This window comes from Coccinella septempunctata, chromosome 4 (genome assembly GCF_907165205.1).
Source record: "Coccinella septempunctata chromosome 4, icCocSept1.1, whole genome shotgun sequence".
NCBI classification, from domain to species: Eukaryota; Metazoa; Arthropoda; class Insecta; order Coleoptera; family Coccinellidae; genus Coccinella; species Coccinella septempunctata.
In genome coordinates this window covers 15,133,018-15,160,199 of record NC_058192.1, presented here as the reverse complement: position 1 = coordinate 15,160,199, position 27,182 = coordinate 15,133,018, and the positions used below count along the sequence as shown (strand labels likewise).

At 35.3% G+C, this 27,182-nt stretch overlaps 1 protein-coding gene across 7 annotated transcripts in view; it reads right to left on the bottom strand.

Annotated features, from left to right (window-relative positions):
- The window catches only part of LOC123310994 (pleckstrin homology domain-containing family G member 5), a 137,981-nt gene that overhangs the window by 68,807 nt on the left and 41,992 nt on the right, over positions 1-27,182 (bottom strand). The window contains exon 2 of one of the 7 annotated variants that reach the window (XM_044894734.1): positions 9,275-9,914. The exons of the other annotated variants lie outside the window; for them this stretch is intronic. Within the exon in view, the coding sequence (XP_044750669.1) occupies positions 9,275-9,914 (640 nt within the window). The remainder of the gene's footprint in view (positions 1-9,274; positions 9,915-27,182) is intronic. 7 annotated transcript variants of the gene reach the window in all.

Here is a 27,182-nt window from a genome sequence, read left to right as displayed (position 1 = left end):
ATGGGGAGTGAACCATTTAAATTCTTTACAGTGTACGGTAGTAAAGAAAATTCTGGGGGTAGTTCAGGTGAGCCTTTTTATTCCTCAAACATTTTGTCAACTTTTCGTCGTTTCAATGAATCTCATAGATTCTTATCAATTATTCAAAGAATGTATACGAGGATATATTGAAAAATTCTTAGCATACTATAGAACCAAACAAAATTTCAATGTCAAAATATTTTATTACTCAACATAATCTCCTCTTAATTGAATACATTTATTTAAGCGAACCTGCAACGTCCCTAGACCTTTCAAAAAAAATATTTCTTCTTGCTCTGCAAACCAGACCTTCAAAGCTTTTATTACCTCCTCGTTGGAAGAAAATTGACGACCTTTTAAAAATTTTTTCCAGTTGAGGAAAGAGATTATAGTCGAATGGAACCAAATCTGGTGAAAAGGGGGGTATTCTCCTTATTCAAACCCTAAATCACGAATTTTTTGCATGGCAATATGAGATTTGTGTGCAGTGGCGTTATCCTGCAAAAACAAAACAACTTTGGATTGCTTTCCTCGTATTTTCTCTTTAATTTTTTCCCGCAGAGTGGTCAGTAATGTCGACTAGTAATCTCCGGTTATTGTTCTTCCCTTATTCAAAAAATCAATCATGAATACTCCATGGCAATCCCTAAAAACTGCAGCAAGAACTTTTCCAGCAGATTTTTGGACACGAAACTTCTTAGGTCTTGGAGAAACAGAGTGTCGCCATTCCATCGATTGTTGCTTTGTCTCTGGATCGTAGAAATGTACCCAAGACTCATGCATACTAACAATTCGGTTTAAAAAGTCTACATCGTTTTCAAATCGAGCACAGATCGAAGCGATGCTTCTACCCTTGCACCTTGCACGCTTTTGGTCAACATTCAAACATTTGGGGATCCATTTTGCAGCAATTTTTCTCATGTCCAAATTGACGTGAATGCGTTCGTATAAAATATTCGATGCTTCATATATCCGTTTTAGCCCAGTTCGACGGTCTGATTAAATCATATCATGAACTGCATCGATATTTTCGGGGACCAACACAGAAACTGGTCTTCCCGATCGGTCATCATCTTCAATGGAAAATTCACCTCTTTTGAAGCTTGCAGTCCAATTTTTCACGGTCGCATACGAAGGACATGGATCACTAAGGTTATTAAGCATATCTTCGTAAATCTGCTTACCTCTCAACCCTTTTAAATACAGGTACTTGATGATGGCTCGATACTCCAATTTTTCGATTTTCACAAATTCGGTGGACATCTACTTTCTTTTAATTTATTGCGTAACTCTGGTTGACTTTTTTCATCTCAAACTTCACACTGACACTTCTAATGAGTTATTGTTCGTTGCTATGCTAACGCAATATTTTTTATGCATGGAACTGGTCTAGGCTAACAAGATATCAATACATCCTCGTACACTAACCTTCAAAAGATTCATTGATTAAACATTCACATGAAATTTTATAATTTCGTAGGCTTACGAACTTCCTAAAGGAGGAAACTGACTGCAAAATTCTTTTCCAGACAACCGAAAGAAACCACTGATGAACTGTTTCTTCTTTAGGAACGTAATACATAATTGCTGCATAACATTTCCAAAGATGCATGAAAATATATCAATATTCCTTCCACTGAAGTGGAACTCCATTCTGCTGTATATCGAAACAACATCCCCATTTTTCATTGTTACGAACTGATGAATTTCCAGGATTTATTTTGTCCGTAACCAGCAGTAGAAAAACTTCAAAGGACTCAATATCGAATTCGGTTATTTCCGCAGTTAGCCAGCCATACGGCACACATATTGTACAACAGGAGGACGGGCACAGTGATGAAAAAGGCATTTCCAATTTTCCATTTCGAGACAAGGAAATCATATAGACTCTGGACCGTGGCAATATTCATCGGAGCAATAAATCCTTGTATCGCTTAGGAAAATAATGGAGATTGATAGAAGCCCGTACGGGTCCGTAGTATAAATTCGGGTATGTTGAACTTACCGTCCATCGCCCAAGGATTTTCGAGGATTATGGGATTTGAGGATATATCAACTTGAGAATATCAGTCGGAATGAATTCCTTCTTGTAACGAGGGATGATAATTCGATATTCGTCAGGATTTAGGACAGGAACATTTTTTTTTGTTTCATCAGCTGGAGATTACTATAAGCTGATAGATTTGGAATTTTCGGCCCACTGGTAGGTATCATCAGCGATATTCATCCACTTGATACGTTTAAATCGTTACAAATCTGATGAGCGAGCGTGGAAATAGTGAAACCTGCGAATTATCGATGTTATCCAATTAATGTTCGGAAAAGTAGACATTCTAGATTGTGTCCGAAATTATTCACTTTAAATAAAGGATAGTGAAATTCTAAATAATCTGAGACGGTAAGCAATATCATCGATTATCAACCCAGACTCGAAGACAATATCCTCAAGGAATAACGAAAATCAGATATTCCATAAAATATCTAGAGTCTATCTGATTAGTTGCATGTTACTTGAAAAACTTTTTGTATCGTGCGATTTGGGGTAAAAAAGTATAGAAAATTTAGACAGTTTATTGAAAGTGTTTATGTTGACAAAGTGCTATTATTGTTACCGTATTTCATCCTATTACTACGACGATTATTGGAGGGTTTGAACAAGAAAAATATTGTGATCACCATGGTGAAACAATGTGTGAATAATTTAGACGAATTTTATTGATGAGATTTTTTACTAATATTCTATTTTTATACACTTCTGTATTTCTGTATTTTTCAGGCAGTAGGTATCAAAATGAGCCATTTCATTAAATCGTTTGAGTTACTCGATAATGAGAAAAATTTCGCAATCCCGAGTTTCCATTGTCATTTCCACGTGAAAATCGAAAGGGCCAATATCCTAAACGGAACCATATGGTAGAATCAGTCATCGCAAGGTAAGTTTTTTACCATTGCTCAGCGATAATTCAGATATAAAATCTAGGGTCCTAGGAGGATCTATTTCAGTAATTATTTTCAATTTTTTTTTCAACTTTGTCACTTTGAAAGTTTTAATAGGTGATTTTTGGTGAAAAGCTTTATTTCAAACCAGTTCTACCTTTTGTTAAAAAAAGCCTCAACTTTAAATATACCCTGTATATTATCAAATGTTTGCAAACTATCTACTACAATTTTTGAGCAGTGTATGGCAGGTATAGACGCGGAAGAACTTGAGCAGTTTCGATGTACAGGCTGGGCAAAATTGGTGATACCTGAACTACAACTTTTTCTACTCAACGAGATAGAGGAAAATGCATGGCACATTACGGTCGTCATCTTTCGAGAAACTAATAATGCCCTCATCTGCATTCCTATCTTCTCTTGTTTTCGAGTTATAGGCCAAAATTAAAATTTCAACTTTGGTCATAATATCCGTTTCTGTTCAAGCTAGGATGTTGAACTGAAAACATTATACAGACACTTTTTTGATAGCAATCTAGTGGCGTACAATGATTTCTTCTAACAGGTATGTTTGCTGAGCTATATCATAAAAATATGTTTTTCCTTATAAAAACAGTAGTTTACAATGACTTAGAAAGGCTGAGGGCGATGTATGATATATTTCTGAATCGGAAAAAAATGGCGATTTTTTCTAAGTCATTTTAAACTACTGTTTTCAAACAAAAAAACTCATCTTTATGTTATACCTTAGCAAATAAACCTGTTGGAAAAAATCATAGTACGCCACTGGATTGCTATCAAAAAAAGTGTCCCCATAATGCTTTGATCTGAACATCCTAGCACAAACAGAAACGGAGATAATGATCAAAGTTGAAAACGTGCCGTTCATTTTCCTCTATCTCGTTGGGTTAAAAAGTTGTAATTCAATTGTCACCAATTTTACACGATTTTCTTCTCGGACAGCTATTTCGAAATGTTGAAAAAACTGCGTCTCCCTTTGTAAATTTCCGGAAGAATTTCATTCCAGAACATGACAAAAAAAAGCTAATAAATAAAATCCCGGTGAGCCCGAATACTAATTAAAACCAGGACATAAACCTAGAGAAGCGTTCGAACGCCGCATAAATACTTGCAGTGCAGAAAATAATTCAACTTGACATTGACGTAGTGTCGGCGGATTTTCACGATCTTAATGCTCTTCAGTCAGATGTCCCGACATTCGAAAGTGGAACCAGACTCGTATTTTTTCGACCTGGATGAAAGTGACAAAGTTCGAATAGATTTATGAACTTTCTGATACGTATGCTGGCGTTATTTTGACGTTGGCACCCGGCCAATGCGAAGGAGGTTTTATACAGGTGTTACAGAGCGAACATCATTTAATGGTCTTCTCTTACGTTCAAGTGCCAAATTTCGAAATGTGAAAATCATAAAACTCCCATTAGAGAAAGGGGTATACAATTATGAACAAGGGGATAAAATTAAGGAATTTTATTATGGAATAATTTACTGGAGTAATGAATCCATCCTTGGCAGTTGAGGAATACTCTCAAATGAAATATTTGAGGAATTTAATGGCGGACCAAACCGCATTCCTGCGGAAAATAAAGAATATTGCTGAATAGGAAGGAAATGAATTCATTTCGTCTGTATATTAGAACGCAAGCAAGTAGGTTTCGGATCATTTGGAGTATATTTCAGTATAGAAAACGATCGATAGAGAGTAAAATGACCACCGTAAAAATACCTTCATGTGAAAATTATGATTCAAGCTGGAGAGTATTTTGCATTTAAAAATCATAGGAATATGGTTAAATTTTAGTTTTCAAGTGTTGACAACGTATATGATAAGACTTCCGATGGAGAGGGATCGAAATTAGATTTGATTTTACAACAATATTGTATACCTACGTAGTTGTTTTTGAGAAAAATTTTCACATTAGGTATATCCGGACCATTCTTCTAACGTAAATTATGAATGTGTTCCCAGTACAGTAGGTACCCAGTGAAAACCCACACCAACAGAAGGGGTAATACCCATAATTTATACAGGGTGTTTCATAAACATTACGAACAAATTCAGGACATCAATCTGCGAGTTATTTGGAGTCGGAAAGGTTCTGTAGGCCTTTGTCCGGTAATGGCGTTGCCCAGATATTTTTGACAGAGGACGGATATCCATGAGGAAAAGAATTGACTCTTATATCCTAGCTGGAGGCGGCGTAGAGAAACTTTCCGACTCCAAATAACTCAGAGAACAATATCCTGAATTTGTTCGCAATGTGTCTGAAAACCCGGTATATATGGAAGTATACATCTTCAATGGTAATGTCTTATTTTTATCCAAATAACTATAGGAAACGTGAATGAATTATACATGGTGTTTCATCTCTATTTGGCAATATTTCAGTCAAAAAATCTCAAACTCAAAATATGAAGATTAAACCCAAATCACCTGACTGAAATGTGTCTGCGTTCTCTAATCTGAGTAACGGGGTATTTTATTTGAAAATTCTCCAATAATTCTCGTATAGTATTTAAAAGCCTTGTATACAGTATACAGGTTAAACCTTTGACTCGTACAAATATTTAAGCAGAAGATTCTTGTGGCCAAAAGAAACACTTTTTTTCTTTACCATTGTATCCGAAACGGCTCGGTTTAAAAGATACAGGCTGTTGAAAAACCGTACAAAAATATTATTTTTAGTTCTATCCCACGAACGGTTTTATCCAATTGAAATGAAATAAATTTCGGGATATAGTGTTCCATATATTTGATGAATCTTTTTCGAACATAAAATATCACCAAAAATTCAAAAAAGCCATCTTTTGAAATTAAGTTGGACGCTATCCAATGAACATTTTGTAAAATAAAAGTATTCTTTATTTTTTCTCGTATAATGCGCCGTTTACGAGTAATTTGAGGTTCAAAAATAAAAAATATCTGTGATATTCGGAAAATTGTGTACTTTGGCTGAATGCAACACTGTTCAAAAGATCCACAGATATGTACTGCCATAGATTCAGCTTGTTATTCTGAAGGAAGTTTCGTTTCTCCGGGGGTGGCATAGCTCATTATTAAAACAAAAAATGGCTTTTATCAGGGCCGAATCGGAAGAAATGGTATAAAAAAGTGTTTCTTTTAACCTCAAGAATCTATTGTTAAAATATTTGTACGAGCCAGAGACTCACCCTGTATACATTTATTCTGTATACGTGGGTTAACATCCTATGTCCCATCTTTCACTGTCTCATTTTGTCAGTTCGACAGTTTATCTCGACTTCATTCAATAATATTCACCAGAGCCCGCTTCTAGTAATTTTTACGACATAGAGAATGGTCTGAGCAATACCAGCATGAAAGTGTCTGGACTGTAGAAAGAGAAGACATGAGTGTGGACCAATCGAAATTCTAGAAAAAGACCACAACTGGCCGCATGTTCGGTAGTCTCTTTCTCATTTTTCTGTCATTTTTACTGTAGAGCCGAATAGGGAATGCTCAGTCCATGTCTGATAGTTCCCAGTTGAGGTTTTTGTGGCTAAGACCATAGACGTTTCTATGTCTTTGGTTGTGACATTGAAATTTGATAGACCCTCTCATAAATCTCAAGATATCAATGAATATTCCAGAGAAATATTGGTTAATTATGACTCTTTATTCACAAGTGAAACAGACATGTTATAATCACTTGGAACAACGGTAGAGAAAAAAGAATATCTGCTTCATACAAAAAATTGCCGCCTGTAATGAAGTGATTCCTGAGAATGCATTTTAATCTTTTGGTAATTGGTGTGAATACAATAAATCTGTACCAATATTGCATATCGATAGATAGTAGAGACACAAAAATCGTGATTCAATTTTAGATTTCTGATGGTCCAAATCATCGAATGATATCTTCATCTGAATTAACCGCCATTTTTCTCCAACCAATGGATATTTGTCCTGGGGGAAATTGTCCCGAAGGAGATTAAACGCATCCGATGGCCGCACAAAGCCTGGGTCTCAAGCCGCCCTTCAATAAAGAGCCAATAAAAGCCTTGACCCGACGGGCCTTGCGGCCTCGTGTGGCAGCCCTGAGAAAAATATAAACGAAATTTGTCACGACTAGGACCGATAAATTTCCGGATGAAGAGTATTGCCTCTAATGAAACAGGTGAGATCCGAACGACAACTGGCGTTGACGTTAATCCTGCAAAGGTCCGCAATTTGCGGCTGATTAATATCTTGGCGAAATGAACGATCCTTTGATCCATCCTAACAATTTGTATAAGCTTTATCTTCAATTCATGCGGAAAGCAGGACGCGATTGTTCGCGCCTTTCCTCCACCGAGTTATTCCCCATTCTCCTGATGAGTTTCCTCCCACGTTTGGATTTTCGGATTGTTGTTGAAAATCGCTGGTGTGCCTTTTTGTTCGCGGCAGTTGGAGCTGGAGAAGGTGCAATTTCTGCCATGATTTATTGCTGATAGATTTCAAAGTAGTCGGAGTTTTTCCGCTGCGAAAAATAATCCGGATCCCTCCATTAGATGAAAAACTGGGGTTCATTCTTTGTCGAATTATTCGATTTCGAATGAAAAACGCACTCTCTTTCTACTAATGATTTCAGTATCTGAAAAGAATATCCCTTTTTCTCTGAAATTTATGGGCGCACAAAAAATTTGAAGTGACCTTGTGCCACAATAAGAGGAGAGAATAAGAAGAGGATATGATTCCATCTCCGCAGCCTACTTCAGTATATCATTTGACTACGAAACCGCTGAGCGAACATGCAGAAAAAATATAATTGCCTGTTTGAAATGAATCATACAAACTTGTCAACTGGCATTCATGAATAATTGACTATTTTACAGAGTGAGTCTGACTCGTACAAATATTTTAACCGTAGATTCTTAAGGTCAGAAGAAACACTTTTTTCCTTTACCATTTTCCGATTCGGATTGGTTTAAAAGATACAGGCTGTTGAAAAACATACAAAAATATTTATTATTAATTATTTTTAGTTCTATCTCCAAAACGGTTTTGTCGAAGGAAATGAACTTCGGAATATAGTTTTTCATTTATTTGATGAATCTGGAGTTGGACGCTATCTAATGAATATTTTAACGTTTTGTAAAATAAAGGTATTCTTCATATTTTTTCGTATAAAGAGCCGTTTTCGAGTAAATTGATGTTCAAAAATTGAAAAGTATCTGTGAAAATCGAAAAATTTTGTACTTCTGCTGAATACAACTCTGTTTAAGAGATCCACAGATGTGTAGTGTCACAGATTTAGCAAGTTACCAAAAGTAATTTTGTTTTTCCAGAGGTGGCACAGCTCACTATGAAAACTTAAAATGGCTATATTTTTTTATCAGGACCGAATCGGAGAAAATGGTATGGGAAAAAATGTTTCTTTTGAACACAAGAATCTACTCTTGAACTATTTGTAGGAGTCAGAGACTTACTGCACCTGTATAATAATATTACTGCCAGTTTGAACATGCAGGCAATTATGTATAATGGTCAGTTTGAACAGGCTGTTATAAATAGTTGCCAGTTCATACTCACCGTATTATGTATGATTGTTTAGAGGGTCAGAGGTGTATATTACTTATGGTTGAGATGAAAATCCTGCCGAACTAGAAATCCTCAATTTCTAACCAGCGTCATGACCGAAAGGTGGTCACATCTTACAGATATACAGCGACTATTAAATGAATAACAAGTTGCAATTTTACTCCTCTTGAGGTTAATTAATTAATTTATTCATTAAATGACTTCTCAGTTTTCCTGTAGAAGACTGAAATATCGGTCAAAAGTTAGGAAATATCAATTAAGAGACAAGCTGAATGAAAGACTTAGTCGTTGACGTCTGACATGAATTAGTTATTTGAGATTTTATACAATCACATTACTTAACTAAGAATTTCGCCTAGGAAGAATTTCACTTTTATTCTGTAACTTTCGTGTTTATCTTGTATAACCTAAACTTTTTCAAATTTAGTTTTCCTGGAAAAAGTTAAATCCGCGTCATTTCAGATTATAATGAGACATGTTACCAATTTTTATAATATTACAACTTAGATAGCCAATCAATATAAAACCTTCGATGCGGTAATGAAGTCATACACGTATGAACCATCATAATAGTGTATCTTACAAACACGTTAAATCACATCATACGAAGCAGTTGCAAAAATTCCTAAAAGTATAGCTATATGAATATTCCAGCGATTGCAAGATCGATTAAGGCAATGTATACTATAACTTCATTTTGTAGCATGATGAAAAAGGTTTCTATGATTCGAAGTACTGTGTTTGACAAAATCTTACCTGCATCTTTCCTGCTGGAGGGGACACCACAAGAAATATCCTCATGGTCGCCTTCAGAAAATCGTCGTGCTTCAGTCCTTTAGTCTCTTCCTTAGTTTTGTGCCCGCTACAACTACTTCTACTTCTGCTAAAGTTAAAACTAGGTTTGTGTATTTTATCACTGTCTTTTTTATCACTCTTTCGAACACCTTTCGACGCGCCATCAGTAGTTTTGGGCGCCGCTAATGAGTCCACTTTCATGGAAAAAGAAGAAGTACTGGTCTGTGACCTATGGTTAGAAGACAAATATTCTATGGGCGAAGCGTCCGAACCGAAACTGTACTGTTTCGACACGCTCTTCTTCTCCTGCGATCGGCTTTTCTCCGAACTGTGATCTTTCTTGAGAAAGCCGAGCTTGGGAGCGTGTGTTAGGGAATTTTTGCGAGTGAGGGGTTCTTTCTCGGATTGACTAGTGGACGTGCCGCTTGAAGAGGCATGCCTCTGAACCTTCCTCCTGATAGAACCCACGAATTTTCTCCACTCTTGGTGGCCTTCTTGGGCCGGTATAGAGTCCCTGTCGATGGTTAGGCTGTCTCGAGCAATTTTAGAAGATTTCGTTGAGAATAGCTTGACCAAGTTGTTCAGGATGACTGGATAACTTCTATCGATCAACACATTACAGTTTTTGAATAATATACGTTTTCTCTTCTTAATACTACTATGTACAATATTAAGCGCTTAATTGCTTTCCTTGTGAAAATTTGAAACTGAATCACACCAAAAATGAACGGAAAATATCGTCGTTATGCTGAATGCTCGTTCTGAAACGGAGAGTTTTTGAGATTTGAGGTATTGAGCTGATTGTGGGGAAGGAACAGATTTTCAACTTTATGTGTCAACTATCAATTCATTTCATATGATTCATACTCATCATACTCATTTGTATGAACATATTCTTTCAATTGATCTCATTTCAAGTGTAACAGAAATTCAATTTAGATTTTGACTTCAATTCGGCAGAAATTTCGATCTGCATATACCTACATATACAGGGCAAGTCGTTAGATTCTCACATATATTTAAAACGGTTAAACAGTCAACCTAGATAAAAAGGTAATAATGTAGCCATTTCAAGTTTTTATAATGGACTATATTACCTCTGGAATTTTTTTCTCCTGAAGGCAATATATTGGAGACACCTACAATATTTTACGAAAATATCAAGCAAATTTTTTGGGTCACCATAGAAAGGTCATGCATGACGAACATGAATGTTACCCTCATAATAACTGGTCTCCGATATTCCTCAACTTCGCATAAATTTATTATAATGTTTTAATCCTCTTGGAAGTTTATTGATGCTATAATCAGGAAGATTTTCGAATTCCTCGAATTTCAACGGAAACAAGTAATGGATTAGTAGCAAAGGAAAGTTTATAGCGAGCAATTGAATTCTGTTAAGCTGGTGGAAGTTTTCTTTTTCTGAAAACTAATTGAACAAAATAGATTGAATTTAAATTCAATTTAGATTTGCCTGGGTTAGTTGTTTTTCCCTGGCTTAGATGTATTATAGATAAAAGTTTCTGATGATTAGAAAACTGGTGACAAAGTTTATCTGGTTTCGCTGATTTAATTTAATGTAAACGAAGCTGTCGTTTTATCTGTCAAGCTGTTTTGTTTAGAGCCTCAACTTGAGAAGCAATAAATATTATTTGGAATTCAATATCATCTGCTCATATATGAATTTTATTGTATGGATGCCAAATATTTGAATGGGTCATTACACATTTTGTAGGTAAGGAAGTTCAAATCTTTGCAGGTCAGAAGATTACAGTTGAAGACTTGTGAGGAACTGATTATTTATTAATTTTCAGGTGATTGCACAACTTCAGGATTGTGTCATAAAAATGATTTCCGATCAGAAATTAGATTCAAAATAAAATGATTAAATCTTGGAATTTCAACACACCTATCTTTATATTAAATTTGAGTTATAAATGAGCTCAGGATTGATTCGCATCGGTATGTGCACGGAATTTAGGACCACCCTGTATTAATAGAAAAATCCTTTCTTCGATACTGAGCGTTTTCAAACATGGGATTATATGCTCTTTCTTCGATAAAAGGAGCTGAGGATTAGAGTATAAAAACTTCCGCTCTTATTCACTAACATCCTCAATTCTTCATTTTATCTTGTGCGGTAATGTTCTGGTTTAAATAGTGATGAACTCTTATTCAATTGGACAAAGAAACTCGATAATTCGGCCAGTAGTTTAAGCTGATTTAGTCTGCAGTAATGGTAAGAGGCTCCGTCATAAAATAAATCCAATAGTTCCCTAACATATGATAGCTATAAATTGTAAAGTGCCCTATATCCGTCACAATTTTTCATAATAATTATAAGCTGAATCTATAACTAGACGACGATGCCAAATAACTACACTTGCAATAAAGAATTATAAGTATTTTAAGCGTCATAATAACGATTTCCAGGAAAACATCAAACATTTTCCGGCTCAAACATTGTCCCATTTTGTTGTTGTGAATATTTTTCTGTTACGCCATTCCCCATGTGGATAAAAATTGTTTCTTTGAGATTCTCCTGCTAGTAACAAGGGCTAAGTCTAGGTATATCAGGTTCTTTGAACTTATGTAATTCTTCGAAAAATTCGTATTCCCAAAAGCTCCATAACTTCCACTTCCGACAACTGTCACCAAGAAAGGAAATTTATGAAAATATTATGCTTTCAACTTATCCTGTGAGGGAAAACAAAGCTCCCCAAGTTTGCATGCGAGTCTGTGAGATTGGAAGTTGTTCTACGAGGAGATTTATATTGCTCTACAAATAATGATGTCATATGCAGCTGATTAAAGACAGCGTGGAGAGAAGGTAATAAAACATCAGGAATAATAAGCAAACGCGATCGGATGTTCTAGAACCCCAAGGTCCTGGATGGAGTCTGATGGGGCATTTTAATACGAGCGAGTGAAGGGGATGTCTTCGTCATTGAAGAATTTGGTAATAGAAGCATTGGTATGGTGATATCCAAGCAACCAATATGCCTTTCTTGTGAGCTTAAGATCATAGAGGGTTTATGGAAATTTCCCTCCCTCGTTCTGAGATGGATGGCACACTGAGAAGGTATTTAACATTAACTATGACGTTTATTCTGATAGTGTATGGGTTTCTAGTAAAGGCCACTATAAAAAACAAACCAAAAAGAAGTACCCTCTGGGTTATTAAGTACAATTGAATTTTCAGCTCAAATAGGTAGGGAATTGGGGAAATCAAGCAGATACTTATCCAGACAATTTGTGTAAGCTAAAGTTATATAAGGGCATCAGTGGAGACAACTACCAGAGAGTTGTTTTGTAGATGATATGCGATATCATCTGGCGATATGAATAGCAATTTACTGTACCATTAATTCCATGTAGAGGAATATAAAAATATACTGTATGGATTTAAATCAGTTATCAATAAAATTACACGCCCAAATATTAGACAATGTTGTTATCATCTCCTCTTTTTACTTTTATTTCAAGAAATAAGTCATCCATTCTACTTTACTTCGAATAATTCGAACATAATTGATATAGAAATGTTTGCACAGTACTTATCGATTAAATTGTTGTTTACACAGTATAAATTTTTTGAAGTGATTTTTTAAATGAATTATAAAACATTCAACATTTCAGTGCACCCATGATGTCAGGTATTCATACAGAATCCAAAACTCTGAACCCAAACAAAATAGACTTTCATTCTGAATGAACAAGGTCGTATCACATTCTATGAAAGCACCATGAAATGTCCTCGGAATTTACCCTTGGTTGAAGTTTTCCAAGCAATACGAGGAGCAGTAATACGGTTGCATTATTCACCTCCGCAACTAGCTTAGAAGTCTCGAAACAGGATAAATGACAAACGGGTAAGAAGCAGGGCATGTAGCTCATTATCAGCGAAGTGTGAGGAGGAGTTTTTGGTAGCAGAGAAGCATTGTTCCAATGAGATTTGAGGTATATATGAGTGCTATAAGTAAAATGATATGGAGTGGGTAATAAGAAACGTTCATGCTATTTTTCTTCATATGGGTATTACGTTTCCCTCGGATGTTTAATACCTGAGTCTGATGATTAGAAAGTAGCTACATTTTCATTATGGAAGTAGAGGAAAATTTAACGATGGAAATAGAATGTGCAGTAGTGGTTTTATTTTATGATTAGAGGAACTTGAATTGAATTGAAGGAAGGGTGAGTTCTCGACCCGTACAAATATTTTAACAGTAGACTCTTGAGGTCAAAAGAAACACTCATTTCCTTTAGCATTTTTTCCGGTATGGTATGAATTCGTAGTTCAAGTATGAAAGGAATGAAAGGTAATAAAGTAATAGCCTGGTAAGGGTGAAGCGAGTTATATGTTCTTGTATTACCCACAGTTATCGAGTATGAAAATATGTATTGCAATTCGGGCACGTTGGCTTATAGGAAACGAGATCGTTCCGCATAAGGACCAAATACAGATTTTCATGAGCGATCATAAACCCGGCAAATCGAACCACACGTGTCTGAAAAAATGGTGTATTTATGTCCCGTCATCTTATGGCCGTCGTAAAAAGTTCGATAACCATACCTCCATTGCGCGTTTTCCCTTTTATATAAAAGCGCTCATATATCATTCAGATTACCGACGTGAATTTCCTTTGTTTGACCGGATCGTAAATGTAAATAGATACCCATCTAGTTCGGCCATTTTATGCTGACAAACAAAATGAGTTCAGAATAGAAGCGAGTGTCCGATCCTAAATTCTATCAATTTGGAGGTGAAGAATCTCATTACAACAATAATCGAGTTATCTTTGTACTGAATGAGCTCCGCTAATGACATTAAAAATGACTGCATTATTTTTATATAAGTAGATTCTCCACTTGTGCTCAACTTTTTTTGAGATTACTTGTCAAACCTTTATCTAACGTTACAAACCACTAACTTACTACGGAATACCAAAGAAAGAGTTTGCAATTAAAAACGAATTCGTTTCAAACAACTTTGATTTTCCCTTCAAGGATGTTGTGAAACTCAATCGAATTTATTCCTTATTCTGACTTTTCGAAGATAATTCTGCTGTACGGTTCTTGTAGTGGTTATTTTTGAAAAATAAAGAATTTATTTCAGTTCTTCCTACAAGTAAATGAACTATTTTTAACTCAATTGTTAATCATAGAAAGAAACAGTAATATTTTGATGTCTGGTAGAACATTTGGATTTGAATATCTCAAAAAAAGAATGAATTGAATGAAAAAGAAGCAAATATGCTGAAATCAGAATAGTAAGAATCACTAACTCATTTTTCTTATGCAAAATATAGGAGTTGGGGTTGTAACACTAAGGGTTGAAGTTTGAAGCGATATGGTTCTTAGAAGTTGTTTCCCTGGAATTAAAAATAGACGTGTCCGAAGGTGTGCATACAGGGTGAGTCTTTGACTCGTACAAATATTCTAACGGTAGATTCTTGGTGTCAAATGAAACACTTTTTTCCTATACCATTTTTTTCGATTCGGCCCTGATAAAAATATATAGCTATTTGAGGTTTTCTTAATGAGCTGTGCCACCCCTGGAAAAACAAAATTAATTTCAGAATACTTAGCTGAATCTTTGACACTACACATCTATGGATCTCCCAAACAGAGATACTTTTTAAATTTTGAACATCAAATTACTCGAAAACGGCGCATTATACGAGAAAATATAAAGAACTTTTTTTTTTACAAAACGTTCAAATATTCATCAGATTGCATCCAACTTAGTTTCAAGAGTTGTATTATTTGAATTTTTAGTATTTTTATTTTACGTAATGGTCATAATGAGAAAACTGGAAGACGTGGGTGATATCTTGTGTTCGAAAAATATTTATCAAATAAATAAAAAACTATATTCCGAAATTCATTTCATTCGATAAAACCGTTTGTGAGATAGAACTAAAAATAATATTTTTTTATGGTTTTACAACAGCCTGTATCTTTTAAACCGAGCCGATTCGGAAAAATTGCTGAACGAAAAAAGCGTTTCTTTTGACCTCAAGAATCCACTATTAAAATATTTGTACGAGTCAAAGACTCGCCCTGTATAATTCGGTTCTGCCGACCTACACAGCCGCTGTTTTGTTTTCAATGGCGCACTCTCTATTCAGCTAAGCTGTTCAGTTTTGGTCCTGTGTTCCAATTCCTTCATTTATAACCCAAGTCAAATTGAGAGCGGATCGAAGATACAGGAATCTGATAGCATTAATATTATCTATATTATAACTCCATGTTGTATTGTTGTATCCGTAATAGTTTTCAATATCGCCGACGTTAACCATGCCTTTATCAATGACAGGAGGAGTCTTTGATGATGGGATCTACCCCGTATCAAATACCCATTTCCGAATTCCTCTATTATTATTATTCCTCCGTGGGGATCAAGACTTGCAGACTCAAGCAGAATCCGGAAAATCCTTCATGAACTAAGATTTCCAGATCGATTCCGGTCCAGGGAGGCAATTTCAGTTAGCGACAAACGAGGTAATACGATGTGAACGGAAATACTTTCGGTAAGCGTACATGCGACATAATTAATTCGAAAAGTTCGGAAATGGGCTAATTAGTGGTTGTAAATCATTCCGTATTACACTACTCGGCAACAAACCTCTCGGTTTCCGAAATTTATACGCGCGACAGGTTCCTTTATTGCGAACTCCAGACTCCTGTTATATTTATGCTGAATAGCATCTGTCTTGTCTATGCTCTACCAGTCTCTGGAGAAGAGAAGCGATTGAATTCATTCTTATCGAATCAATCATCAGAACAATAAACCCAATAGGAAATTTCTGGGCATTATTTTCGACCAACAATCTCGAGAAGTTAGTGAAACAAATACATTTACCTACCACTGATGATGACCCTAGGTAGGTACGTGCACTTTGAACTATTCTTTATAATCGACCATGAAACACCGTTTGTGCTCAGTATGAATGACAAGAATGACCTTCACCTAACTATACAGGGTGTGTCTTCGACTCGTACAAATAATTCAACAGTAGATTCTTGAGGTCGAAATAAACGCTTTTTTCCTTTACCATTTTTTTCCGGATCGGCTCGGTTTAAAAGATATGGGCTGTTGAAAAAACATAAAGTAATGTTATTTTTTGTTGTCACAAACGGTTTTATCGAATAAAATGAATTTCGGAATGTAGTTCATGTATTTGATGAATTTTTTTGAACACAAAATATCACCCTCGTCTTCCAGTTTTCTCATTATGACATTACGTACCATCAAAATACCAAATGTTCAAAGAACCCAACTCTTGAAACTAAGTTGGATGCTATCTAATGAATATTTGAACGTTTTCTGAAATAAAAGTATTCTCCATACTTTCTCATTAATGCGCCGTTTCGAGTAATTCGATGTTCAAAAATTTAAAAGTATGTGTGAAATTCGAAAAATTGGGTACTTTGGCTGAATACAACTCTGTTTAAAATATCCACAAATGTGTAGTGTCACAAATTCAGAGAGTTATTCTGAAAGTAATTTTGTTTTTCCAGGAGTGGCATAGCTCATTATGACAACTTAAAATGGCTATTGGAAGGTTTCATAAAACTTTGATTGTCCAATCAACGATTTGACAGTCACTCGATTTCCAAAACGAAATCACTGAAACCTTTTCATTTCTGAATATATTGAAAAAGAAGCAATTGAGAATTATTGAATGGACCTATAAACATCACAATTTGATGCGAGAATGATATTCTGAATGATCATGACTGAATTATCGATTGAAAACAAATTGACGTCTATTCGTCAATCAAGCGTTGATTCCCCGATCAAGCTTTATGATATCTTTTCATCAAAGCCGAATAGGAAAAAATGGTATAGGGAAAAAGTTTTTCTTTCGACCTCAAGAATGTACTGTTGAAATATTTGTACCAGTCAAAGACTCACCCTGTAGATGTTCTAAATAAATCAGTCTTCAATAATTTTATGAAACAATCTGAATTGAATGAAGTGTAGTTGATGTATTTCAGTACGTACGTACTGATATTTATCGGGGACTCTATCTAACAATATGCATAGAATATATGGAGAAGGAAGAATGCTACACAAGGGTTAATAACTGAGGAACTTATTCATGCATTTACGAGTATACAAAAATGTATACTACATAGTTACATATTTTTCGAATTACTTTCTAACAGTAAAAACGATGATAATGATAATATGATTCTCTTCAATTCAGTTCATTTGCTCTCATATATATCAGCCTTGGAGTACCTAATAAAAAAATATGGCTTTATTCCGATAGAAAAACGTGGGGAGTGCGTAAACACAATTAGAAAACTCTTATTCTACACGCCCACTATAATGAAAAACAAATCGTTAAGCACAATCTCAAACAACGAGTATCAGAAAAATGTGAAGACTTACATTATTAATGAAGCCCCATCAATTCAATCCATTTCGGATACCTCAGAATCTTCGTGCGAAATGAACAGGTGCATAATATGGAACTTGATGAAAATAACTTGGGGTATTTATCATGCGCTGTCATGTTCCAAGGAGTTCAAAACATTTCGAAAATTAATTACCTCAATTATGGTTGCTAATGTTATCTTCAGTACTGGGCAAATAAAATATGGTTATTCTTCAATATATGGGTTAGCTTTTTTCGCAACTCCACAACAGATGTCATGATAAGAGCGATTGGAAAATTATTGGACTGACCTCCTTCGTAGAATATACGTCAGCGAATAATGTTGAAAATGAGGAGGGAAATATAGGACAAAGAATTAAAGCAAGCAATTGACAGAAGCAGGGACATAATTAGTTTTTCCACAACACCCTGTATAGTTGCAGGCGGACATGATTTGGTGGAGATTTTTCGTCACCAACTGGATACCCCTTACTGCTTGGTGTTTTCTTACATTTTGAGTGGAAATAAAAAACTATATGAAGTATCAATATTCCATTTAGCAAATGTTTTTTTAATAGGACACCATATGGATCCAATGAAAATAAATTCTGGGAGCAAAATTTCCATGCACCCTCTTCCATATTTCTCTCGTTCCTCTTATAGCGTTAAATTTTCAGAGGCCCCCTTAATGTGACGTTTTTATTGGATCCCCAGAAACCTTATAGCATGGTCAAATGTTCAAATTGGATGTAAGAACGCTTCTTTATGTAGTGGTCTGCTTTTAGTAGTCGTAATTTCCATCGTCAAATAAATCACCGTCAGTCCTTCTAGAATACCATTAGTGAGTGAAGGTGTTCGCTCTGAACCTTACGGCTTCTCCATGATATTGGTATGAATGAATGAATAGAACTAAATTTTAACAACCCGTTACGTCGCTGTGAATTTATTGGAAAAATCATAGGTTAATCTCTTGTAATTCAACTGACGAATTCAACCTATACTTCTAGAGTTTGACTAAGGTTTGAATTTGCCACAATTTCAAATAGTGTTATAGTAATTTGTTTTCCTATTATATTCAGAAGGTTAATGATTAGAATCAATGGATCAAAAATTTTTAATTCCTTCTCAAAATTCTAAATCGAAACAAGTATTGTTTCTATACAGCTTAATGACTATTTTTCACAATACAATAATCTGGCTCACTTCCATCGTCTACCACTTCCAACCAGATTTCTCAAACACATTATGAAAAACAAAATGCACTTCGCGGTTCCAAATGAATTAACCAATTATTTAACGACTGATCTCCGGATTATTTTTAGCCATGGTAGCATCTGCCAAACTCCTTTCTTTCATTTATTCCTGTAAATATGGATAATCGGCTTGCCAAGAATAATGGAAAACATATAATTCGAAACGAATCAGTCATTTCTGCCAAGATTACACGGGTAACTGTCATGTTTGCGATTAATAGTCGAAGAAAAAAACTGATGTGTCTGTCATTCTTGCAACAACATGATTTTCTGCCCTGCCAAGTCGACCAAGCTCATTTGAGGTTTAAAAAATTAATTTTTTAAGCACATTGCTTGATTTTATTCATCAGCAGATTATTTGAACATTAGATTGATTTTCGATTTGAATAAATAAATAAAATAAATAAATATGCGGGGATTGAGAAGAATTATCTATATATGTTATGCATTCAACAAAGTTTATCCATTGAAATTTTGGATTTTACTTAAGGAAATGAATATTTATCTTCCTATAACTTCTTGTCCGAATATTTGTTGGAAATTTTCACAGCTGGTATTTCCGTACCATAAATTTCTTTGATTTAATACGATCATTTATTTATTAGACAGTTCTACTAATGTGGAGAAAAGTCGAAAGATTATTAACGCAAAATCTTCGGTAGTATTCAAATTTTTTGCAGAGGGTAGATAGGCTGTTTTTGAACCGCAATTCCACGGCCGTCCCTCAACGGTAAATTTCATTATGGGAGCGTAAATAACTGAACCCGAACTGCTGCATTCGGTTAGTGAAATGAATATGCTCCGAATGAAAACATGGCGAACAATTGCTATTTTCCCATGAATTTTGTTGAAAACAGCCGTTAACGTTGATAACGCCTCAATCCGTGATGAACACATGAATGCAGGATTATTTCGGCACTCTTTCGAACTCGTGTATTGTGCACGAGTTCGAAAAAATAACCAAGAATATATTGAATTGATCAGTCCCCTATTTATTTTCACGTCTATCTTGATGGTCACTTAGTTGGGTTTCATTGTGATAGAGCAAAAAAAACTGATAACTTAAATTGACTATAAAAGTATAAAATTAGTTTCTATGAATGTTCCTGAAAAATTATCCTCACAAAATGGAAGAATTGGTTATAGAATCCAAGAAAAACTGATATATTCATATGAGCAGACAAAATTTGGTTCATCCTTACAATTGATAACTCTCGGAGGAAAAGGTAAGAATCTTGACAATATATATACACCCTAATGTACCTTTGGAATTCACTCGATTTCAAATGAAAATAATTTTTGCCCAGAAATCTCAAAAAGGTCATATATATGCGGAATTTGGAAAAATGCCAAATGAATTTTTTCTATTTGGAGAAAGATTGAAGAGTAATGAAGTAGAGTGGACATTGGCGATTTGTAACATTTAGGGGAAGGAAGAATTTCCTCTTACTTTTTATTCACTGAAATCCTCCCCCGCTTCGAATTTTACTGCATGGAAATTACTTTATCAAAAAATTCCCCATGCCCCGATTGATTCAATATAGAATTTCAGAAACGGGGGCCCAAGAATTTTAATTTAGATGGAATTTCCAGTGTTTGAAAGTAATTCTTGGACCAACTCCTTCCCGTTCCTTTCCCTGTGACTGCAGTAATTGCCCTTCTCCAGTTAATGATTCGATTTCTTTTACACCATTAATTTCAAATCAAATGTATCCCAGGATTTCGAAAGAAGATTTATTTAACTTTCGGATACCCTTAACTGATCAAACAATCAGCAAAGGGTGAAATATTTTGCCAGTTTGACTTCGTAATCTTTAATTAAAAAGAATTGAAGATTGGGAATTGATTAATTTTGAGTCAAAAAAACTACTAATGCCCCATTTCTAAGCTCCATTTATCGGAAGTTTATCTATTCGATAAACTTAATGAACTGATAACTGATAATTCAAGTTGCAGAGGACCATTCAGTAAGAAAAACCCTCAATAACCTTGGATCAAGTTAATCTGTCGACGATGGCGTACTATTGTAGTTCTTGTTCAGAGGAATTTAATAACCTCACTTTAGTAGATACCATACTAGTGTTTGAGATGTTTAGTAGAGATGGAAGTATTAGTAGATATTGGATCTCTAGAACTAGAAACCCACCAGTTGTCAAAACATTGAACGTGACCTCAGAAACTCACACAAAATTAACGACAGTTTATCCATTCTCTAAAGTTATCGAACTAATATCTTATTATTGTGATTTTACGAGGTCAGAAATCGGGCTTAAACACATCCCCTGTAGCTCCATTTGTTCAACGTTTTACACTGTAAATATTAATAATCAAATTAATTCAGATGCATAACATCCGCAGATAATGAAATCAACGAATGTTACGATCTAAATCGAACTAACAAACTACCATCGCTCGAAGTATTACCAGAAATTTCATTTCGTCGACAAAGAGTAGATGCTGACCATGGTTTCGGTCTTATTTGACCTCGTCAGAGCAACAAAACTCGATTCGTCAACGAAATGCTATGAATTGCCGGCTCCCTGTAAATATTCTAAAATCGTACCTACTTATCCTGTACCTATGTGTCTATAACTTTATACGAATCCTCGTATAAAGGCTAACTAGATGTCAATACATCCGTATTGACATCTAGTTAGCCTAGACCAGTTCCATACATAAAAAAATATTGCGTTACCATTGCAATGAACAATAACTCATTAGAAGTGTCAGTGGCAAGTTTGAGGTCAAAAAAGTAAACTAGAGTTACGCAATAAATTAAAAGTAAGAAGATATCCACCGAAATTGTGACAATGGAAAAAATTGGAGTATCGAGCCATCATCAAGCACCTGTATTTAAAAGGGTTAAGAGGTAAGCAGATTTACGAAGATATATATGCTTAATACCCTTGGTGATCAATGTCCTTCGTATGCGACCGTGAAAAATTGGACTGCAAGCTTCAAAAGAGGTGAATTTTATATTGAAGATGATGACCGATCGGGAAGACCAGTTTCTGTGTCAGTCTCCGAAAATATCGATGCAGTTCATGACATTGTTTTATCAGACCGTCGAATTGGGCTAAAACGGATATCTGAAGCACTGAATATTTTATACGAACGCGTTTATATAGGTCACGTCAATTTGGACATGAGAAAAATTGCTGCAAAATGGATCCCCAAATGTTTGAATGTTGACCAAAAGCGTGCAAGGGTAGAAGCATCGCGTTCGATCTGTGCTCGATTTGTTAATATGGATGAGACTTGGGTACATTTCTACGATCCAGAAACAAAGCAACAATCGATGGAATGGCGAAACTTTGGTTCTCCAAGACCTAAGAAGTTTCGTGTCCAAAAATCTGCTGGAAAAGTTCTTGCTTCAGTTTTTTGGGATTGCCATGGAGTAATCATGATTGATTTTTTGGTAAGGGTAGAACAATAACCGAAGATTACTATTTGACATCACTGACCACTCTACGGGAAAAAATTAAAAGAGAAAAGACACGGAAAGCTATCCAAAGGTGTTTTGTTTTTGCAGGACAATGTCCCTGCACACAAATCTCATGTTGCCATGCAAAAATTAGTGATTTATGGTTTGAATTACTAGAGAATTACTGGAGATTTGGCTCCATCCGACTATCATCTCTTTCCTCAACTGAAAAAAGTTTGAAAGGTCGTAAATTTTCTTCCAACGAGGAGGTAATAAAGGTTTGCAGAGCAAGAAGAAACATTTTTTTTGAAAGGCCTAGAGACGTTGCAGGTTCGCTGTAATAAATGTATCCAATTAAGAGGAGAATACGTCGTGAATTAAAATATTTTGACATTGCAATTTTGTTTGGTTCTATACTAGGTTAAGAATTTTTCAATATATTATCGTATACTGCCGAATAATTTGTGCTGTTTTTATTCAGTTAAACTGGGTATTATTTCATTCTGTTCTAATTTCAGATTTGTATCAAATCTGAAAGAATGAATGCTCGGAAGGGTTTATTATGGAAATGAATAACTAAAATGATTTCTACCGAAAGGTGTACAATAAAGAGTTGATATCCCGTTCAGCACATAGGTAAACATCAAAATCGGCTCATCAGATCACGATAACTTGCCGTTTTGCACGTAGTCTAACATTCATAACTTCCGAAACGACAACGTTTACAAGTGGAAGCAAACACGAACCTTATTTCTATTGGAATTTGACGTAGTTTCCGAATCGATTCAGTGTTAATTGACCTAATTGGTTCAGCGAGTTATCTAATAAATTCGCGTACGATATTCTTCCACGGAAGCCAATCAACTTGGATCGAAGGGAGATCACCTGAAATACGAAACCGCTAGAATTCATTTTCCGACATCATTCAAATCGCATGTCACGTCGTCGAAATAATATGTAGGGGGGAAACCGCTCTTCAATTTCGCAAACTGCGGCGGCGGTGTGAGGGGGTTTCGCAGGGTAACGTAAGTTAATGCGTTTTGATGGAAAAATAATGAAGATTAGAAATGTTTGAACAGAGGAAAATGGATATATGGAGTGCGATTGTTTGGGGGTTACGATGACGAAGTCCAATTTAGTTATATGATATGGTTGATAGGGTCATAAGGTGAACTGCCACAATTCGGTGAAGAAGGTAAGGATACGGTGGAACAGAAATTTTTTTTAATATAAAAAAAATCAGAAGATTTTGTAAGTTCGCTTAGATTAGTAAGATACTCATGATATTCATTATTATTACTATTGTCAATAACCTAAGGGATGCAGATATTGAAACTCAACCGCTTTTTTATATAACATAAAGATTATACAGGTTGGCCATTTGAAAACGAAATAGAGCCATTTACTTGCGAATTGGCCACATTCGTTGAAAACGCCAAGACAGGTTGATTTTTGTCTGTAATAGCCACTCTCTGAATGGGGGGGGCACCCACCCTCAAAATTTGAATTTTTGTACTTTTTGCAAAAATCTGAATGACTGTTATGCAAGCAAATATTTGCTGATTCAAGTAAGTGGAAAAACGAAACAATAGACAACATCGAAAAATATGGAATCTTTGAGAGAGAAGCAATAATAATAATAATAATAAGGATTTATTTCCAACAGGCAGAGCCCAGTAACAGGAAATCTACAAAAGCTATAGCAAGATCACGAAACAGGAAATATCCTTATGGGATGTGATGAACAACCATCAGTTACATATTAAAATGCAATTCAATTGTAAAAAAGGCTCCAAATTATGAAAAGAAGTGAAGTCATGAGCTTTCAACTGATGTGTGACATGGTCCATCCTTCCTATTGAAAATTCGAGAGGGGTAGCCACCCCGCTTAGTGAGTGGGTGGTTTTTTCACTTCTAGGAGTCATTTTTTGATAGTTTTAAAATAAAAAAATAATCACAACTTAAATCAATCCGATTTTCGCAAAAAAATATTTCCTATTCAAAATTTGAGGGTGGGGTGGCTAAGTCACTAATGAATTGTACGTCAAATGTGTCCCCCTATAGACAAAATTCGACCTGTCTCGGCGTTTTCAACGAATGTGGCCAATTCACCCGTAAATGGCTGTGTTTCTTTTTAAAAGGGCCACCGTGTATTCAAGGCATGTATTCAGACAAGAGCTTGGACGTTGGTAGTCCGAATCTATGTAATTTATACTAATTCCTCAATATCATTTGATTTATTATTGAATCTTGAGATTTTATGAGGAAACTTCCAAGGTTTTGCCTTGGCAACTTGGATATTGAGGTTTTTTGAGAAAACTATCTTCATTTTATGTCTGCCGTGTGCAAGAGTTAGTTCCTACATAAATAGAAGAATATATTGTGTAGGTAGGTAAGTGCGGGTAATAAGACCTGCCGAATAATAAGGCCTAAGTAACAGAAATTCAATTAATATAATGGTCGCAGGCGTTCAAAATCGCGGTAGCAATCGTTCATAGATGGCGCCTCAAAGTGGCCATGACGCGTTAGACCTCATCTCACAGTGCTATCAACTGCGAAATGTGATATCATGAGTAGTGCGTTGCCATAATTATTTATGTATGTAAAAGTCTGATATGCCTTATTATCCTACTGACAAGGTTTTCGAAAATGTTTCACTTTGTTTTTCCTTACACCAGAAGTTGAAATTTTTTGTGTTCATTTGAGAGTATTTGATGTTTAAGTTACCTAGGCCTTATTCACGCACCTACCTTATATATTATTATGCCTTGAGCTTCATATGAATTCTACTTAAATGCTAACTCTTACTAAAGTAATTGATAATTATTAAGGATTTTTCAGGCTGAATACTAGTTATTACAATGTTAGGGACCAGAGGGAATTGAAAATTTCAAGGTTTTTCTTGCCCATTGTACTCGTTTGGGGAAAAACCTATAAAAGCAGGTCACTAACGGTGATATATCAAAACAGATGAGAAACTCAGGTCGAATAAGTTTTGACTATCGATTTTTCTTCAATATGGACGACTTCTGTTGGAACTCAGGAAGGATGGAATTTAATGGAGGGGTGAAATTTTCAGACGTCGTTTTCCCTTCACCCCCTACACAGTTTCATCCCTAACTGATGACTTACATTCAGCCAAACATTCCTGACACAACCAACTTCAACGATTCTCATTCGTCATCCAGAAAAATCAGCAACTCGAACTTTCATCCGCGAAATTACCAATCAGCGAGGAAGAAAAAAAGAGGAAAATCTTCAGGGAAAATTACTGAGCACATAAGGAGTAGTCGGCATGTTAGAGGAACTGCTACGACATGAAAAATTTAATGAGATAATAGAAATCCGTCGAGATTTACGACAAGAATAAACCCCGTCTAGAATTAATAGCTGGAAAATTTCAATCTGAGTTATGTCTACTCCACCTGAGCCGAGTTGAGCGTGAAGGGGACGAGCAATTAAAACCATACTTGATACAGAAAATGCAATTTCGGCCTCTCCGACTTAATGTGACGATTCCGTTCACAAAAAGTACGTGAATCATGGAATCAAAGCGCAGTAGTCGTGATCTGGCAATTAATGTTTCCCTAACGCTGCGTGTCTTTAGGTACCGCTGTGGTAATAGATTTCAGCTTGATCGCGAGAGTATTCATGTTAATGTGATTGTATCAGGTTGTTGCGTGTCAAATTCACAAAGGGACGCTGATTGGCTTTAATCATGGTCCAAAACATAACCAGCAAAAAAAGTTCGGCATCTAGTGGGCTGAAAAGTTCTGAAAGTTGACGTTTTGTATTTTAACTGCCAACACAAAACGTCAACTGTCAAAATTCTATTAGGTTATAATTTCTTTAAGGCTATCATTGACGCGCTGTTATTCAAATTATATACCACAAATCTTTTTGCTGCTGATGTGGATTTTATATTTATATATAATTCATATAGTTAATGCTTCTCATTTCCTGAAACTTTTATAACGGGATAGCAATGCCTTCAATCGAAGAACCTAGAAAATATTTTATATCTCTGAAATACCCCCGAAGCCAAATCGTATGAAAAAGTATCATTTGTTGTCATTTTACTTAGAGTATTCTATAAATTTTTTGTTTAGGTCGACTACATCTTGAGAAACAGTAGAAATATGCAGAAGAAACCTTCAAATAAAGTACTTTTTATAAAATTCTTTTTGTATCTTTGAAAAAGTATTAGTAAAAACGAGACAAATTTCGTGAAACAGAAATCTTCTAACATCGGAGCTACAAATATAACTTTCAAGTAATCGAATTGAGGTATCGTTTCATCATGAGATAAATTAATAAATCTGAAATCTGAAAAATTCTCCACAGAAGCTTTTGAAGTACATGGTCCGAAGTTGTGGAAAAACGTTTGACACCCAAACGAAAGAATTCACGAGATGTAGAGATCAAAAGAATATTTTTGTGTGCTTTCGAGCACTATGTGCTATGAATCGAAATTCATCATAGGTATTCATCCTGTACAAATGAGTAGGAGTTTACAGAACGCTCATGTCAGCACATGCACTAATGGAATTTTGAAATATATATTTTTCATTTCACTCTAAAGTTGTTTGACTTTATATCATTCATATACAAAGTTGACAGTTCATTACAAAAATGTTTGATGGCAGTATCTGAAATAAAAAGCTGTTTTACGCCAGAGATGAAAAAATTTGGTGCGTAGTAACAACGTTAGATTTATATCAGTTCAAGAGACTTCTGATGATATAACATCGACCACCAATCGAGAAATTAAAAACTTATTTTAAAAGGGATGACCCACCATC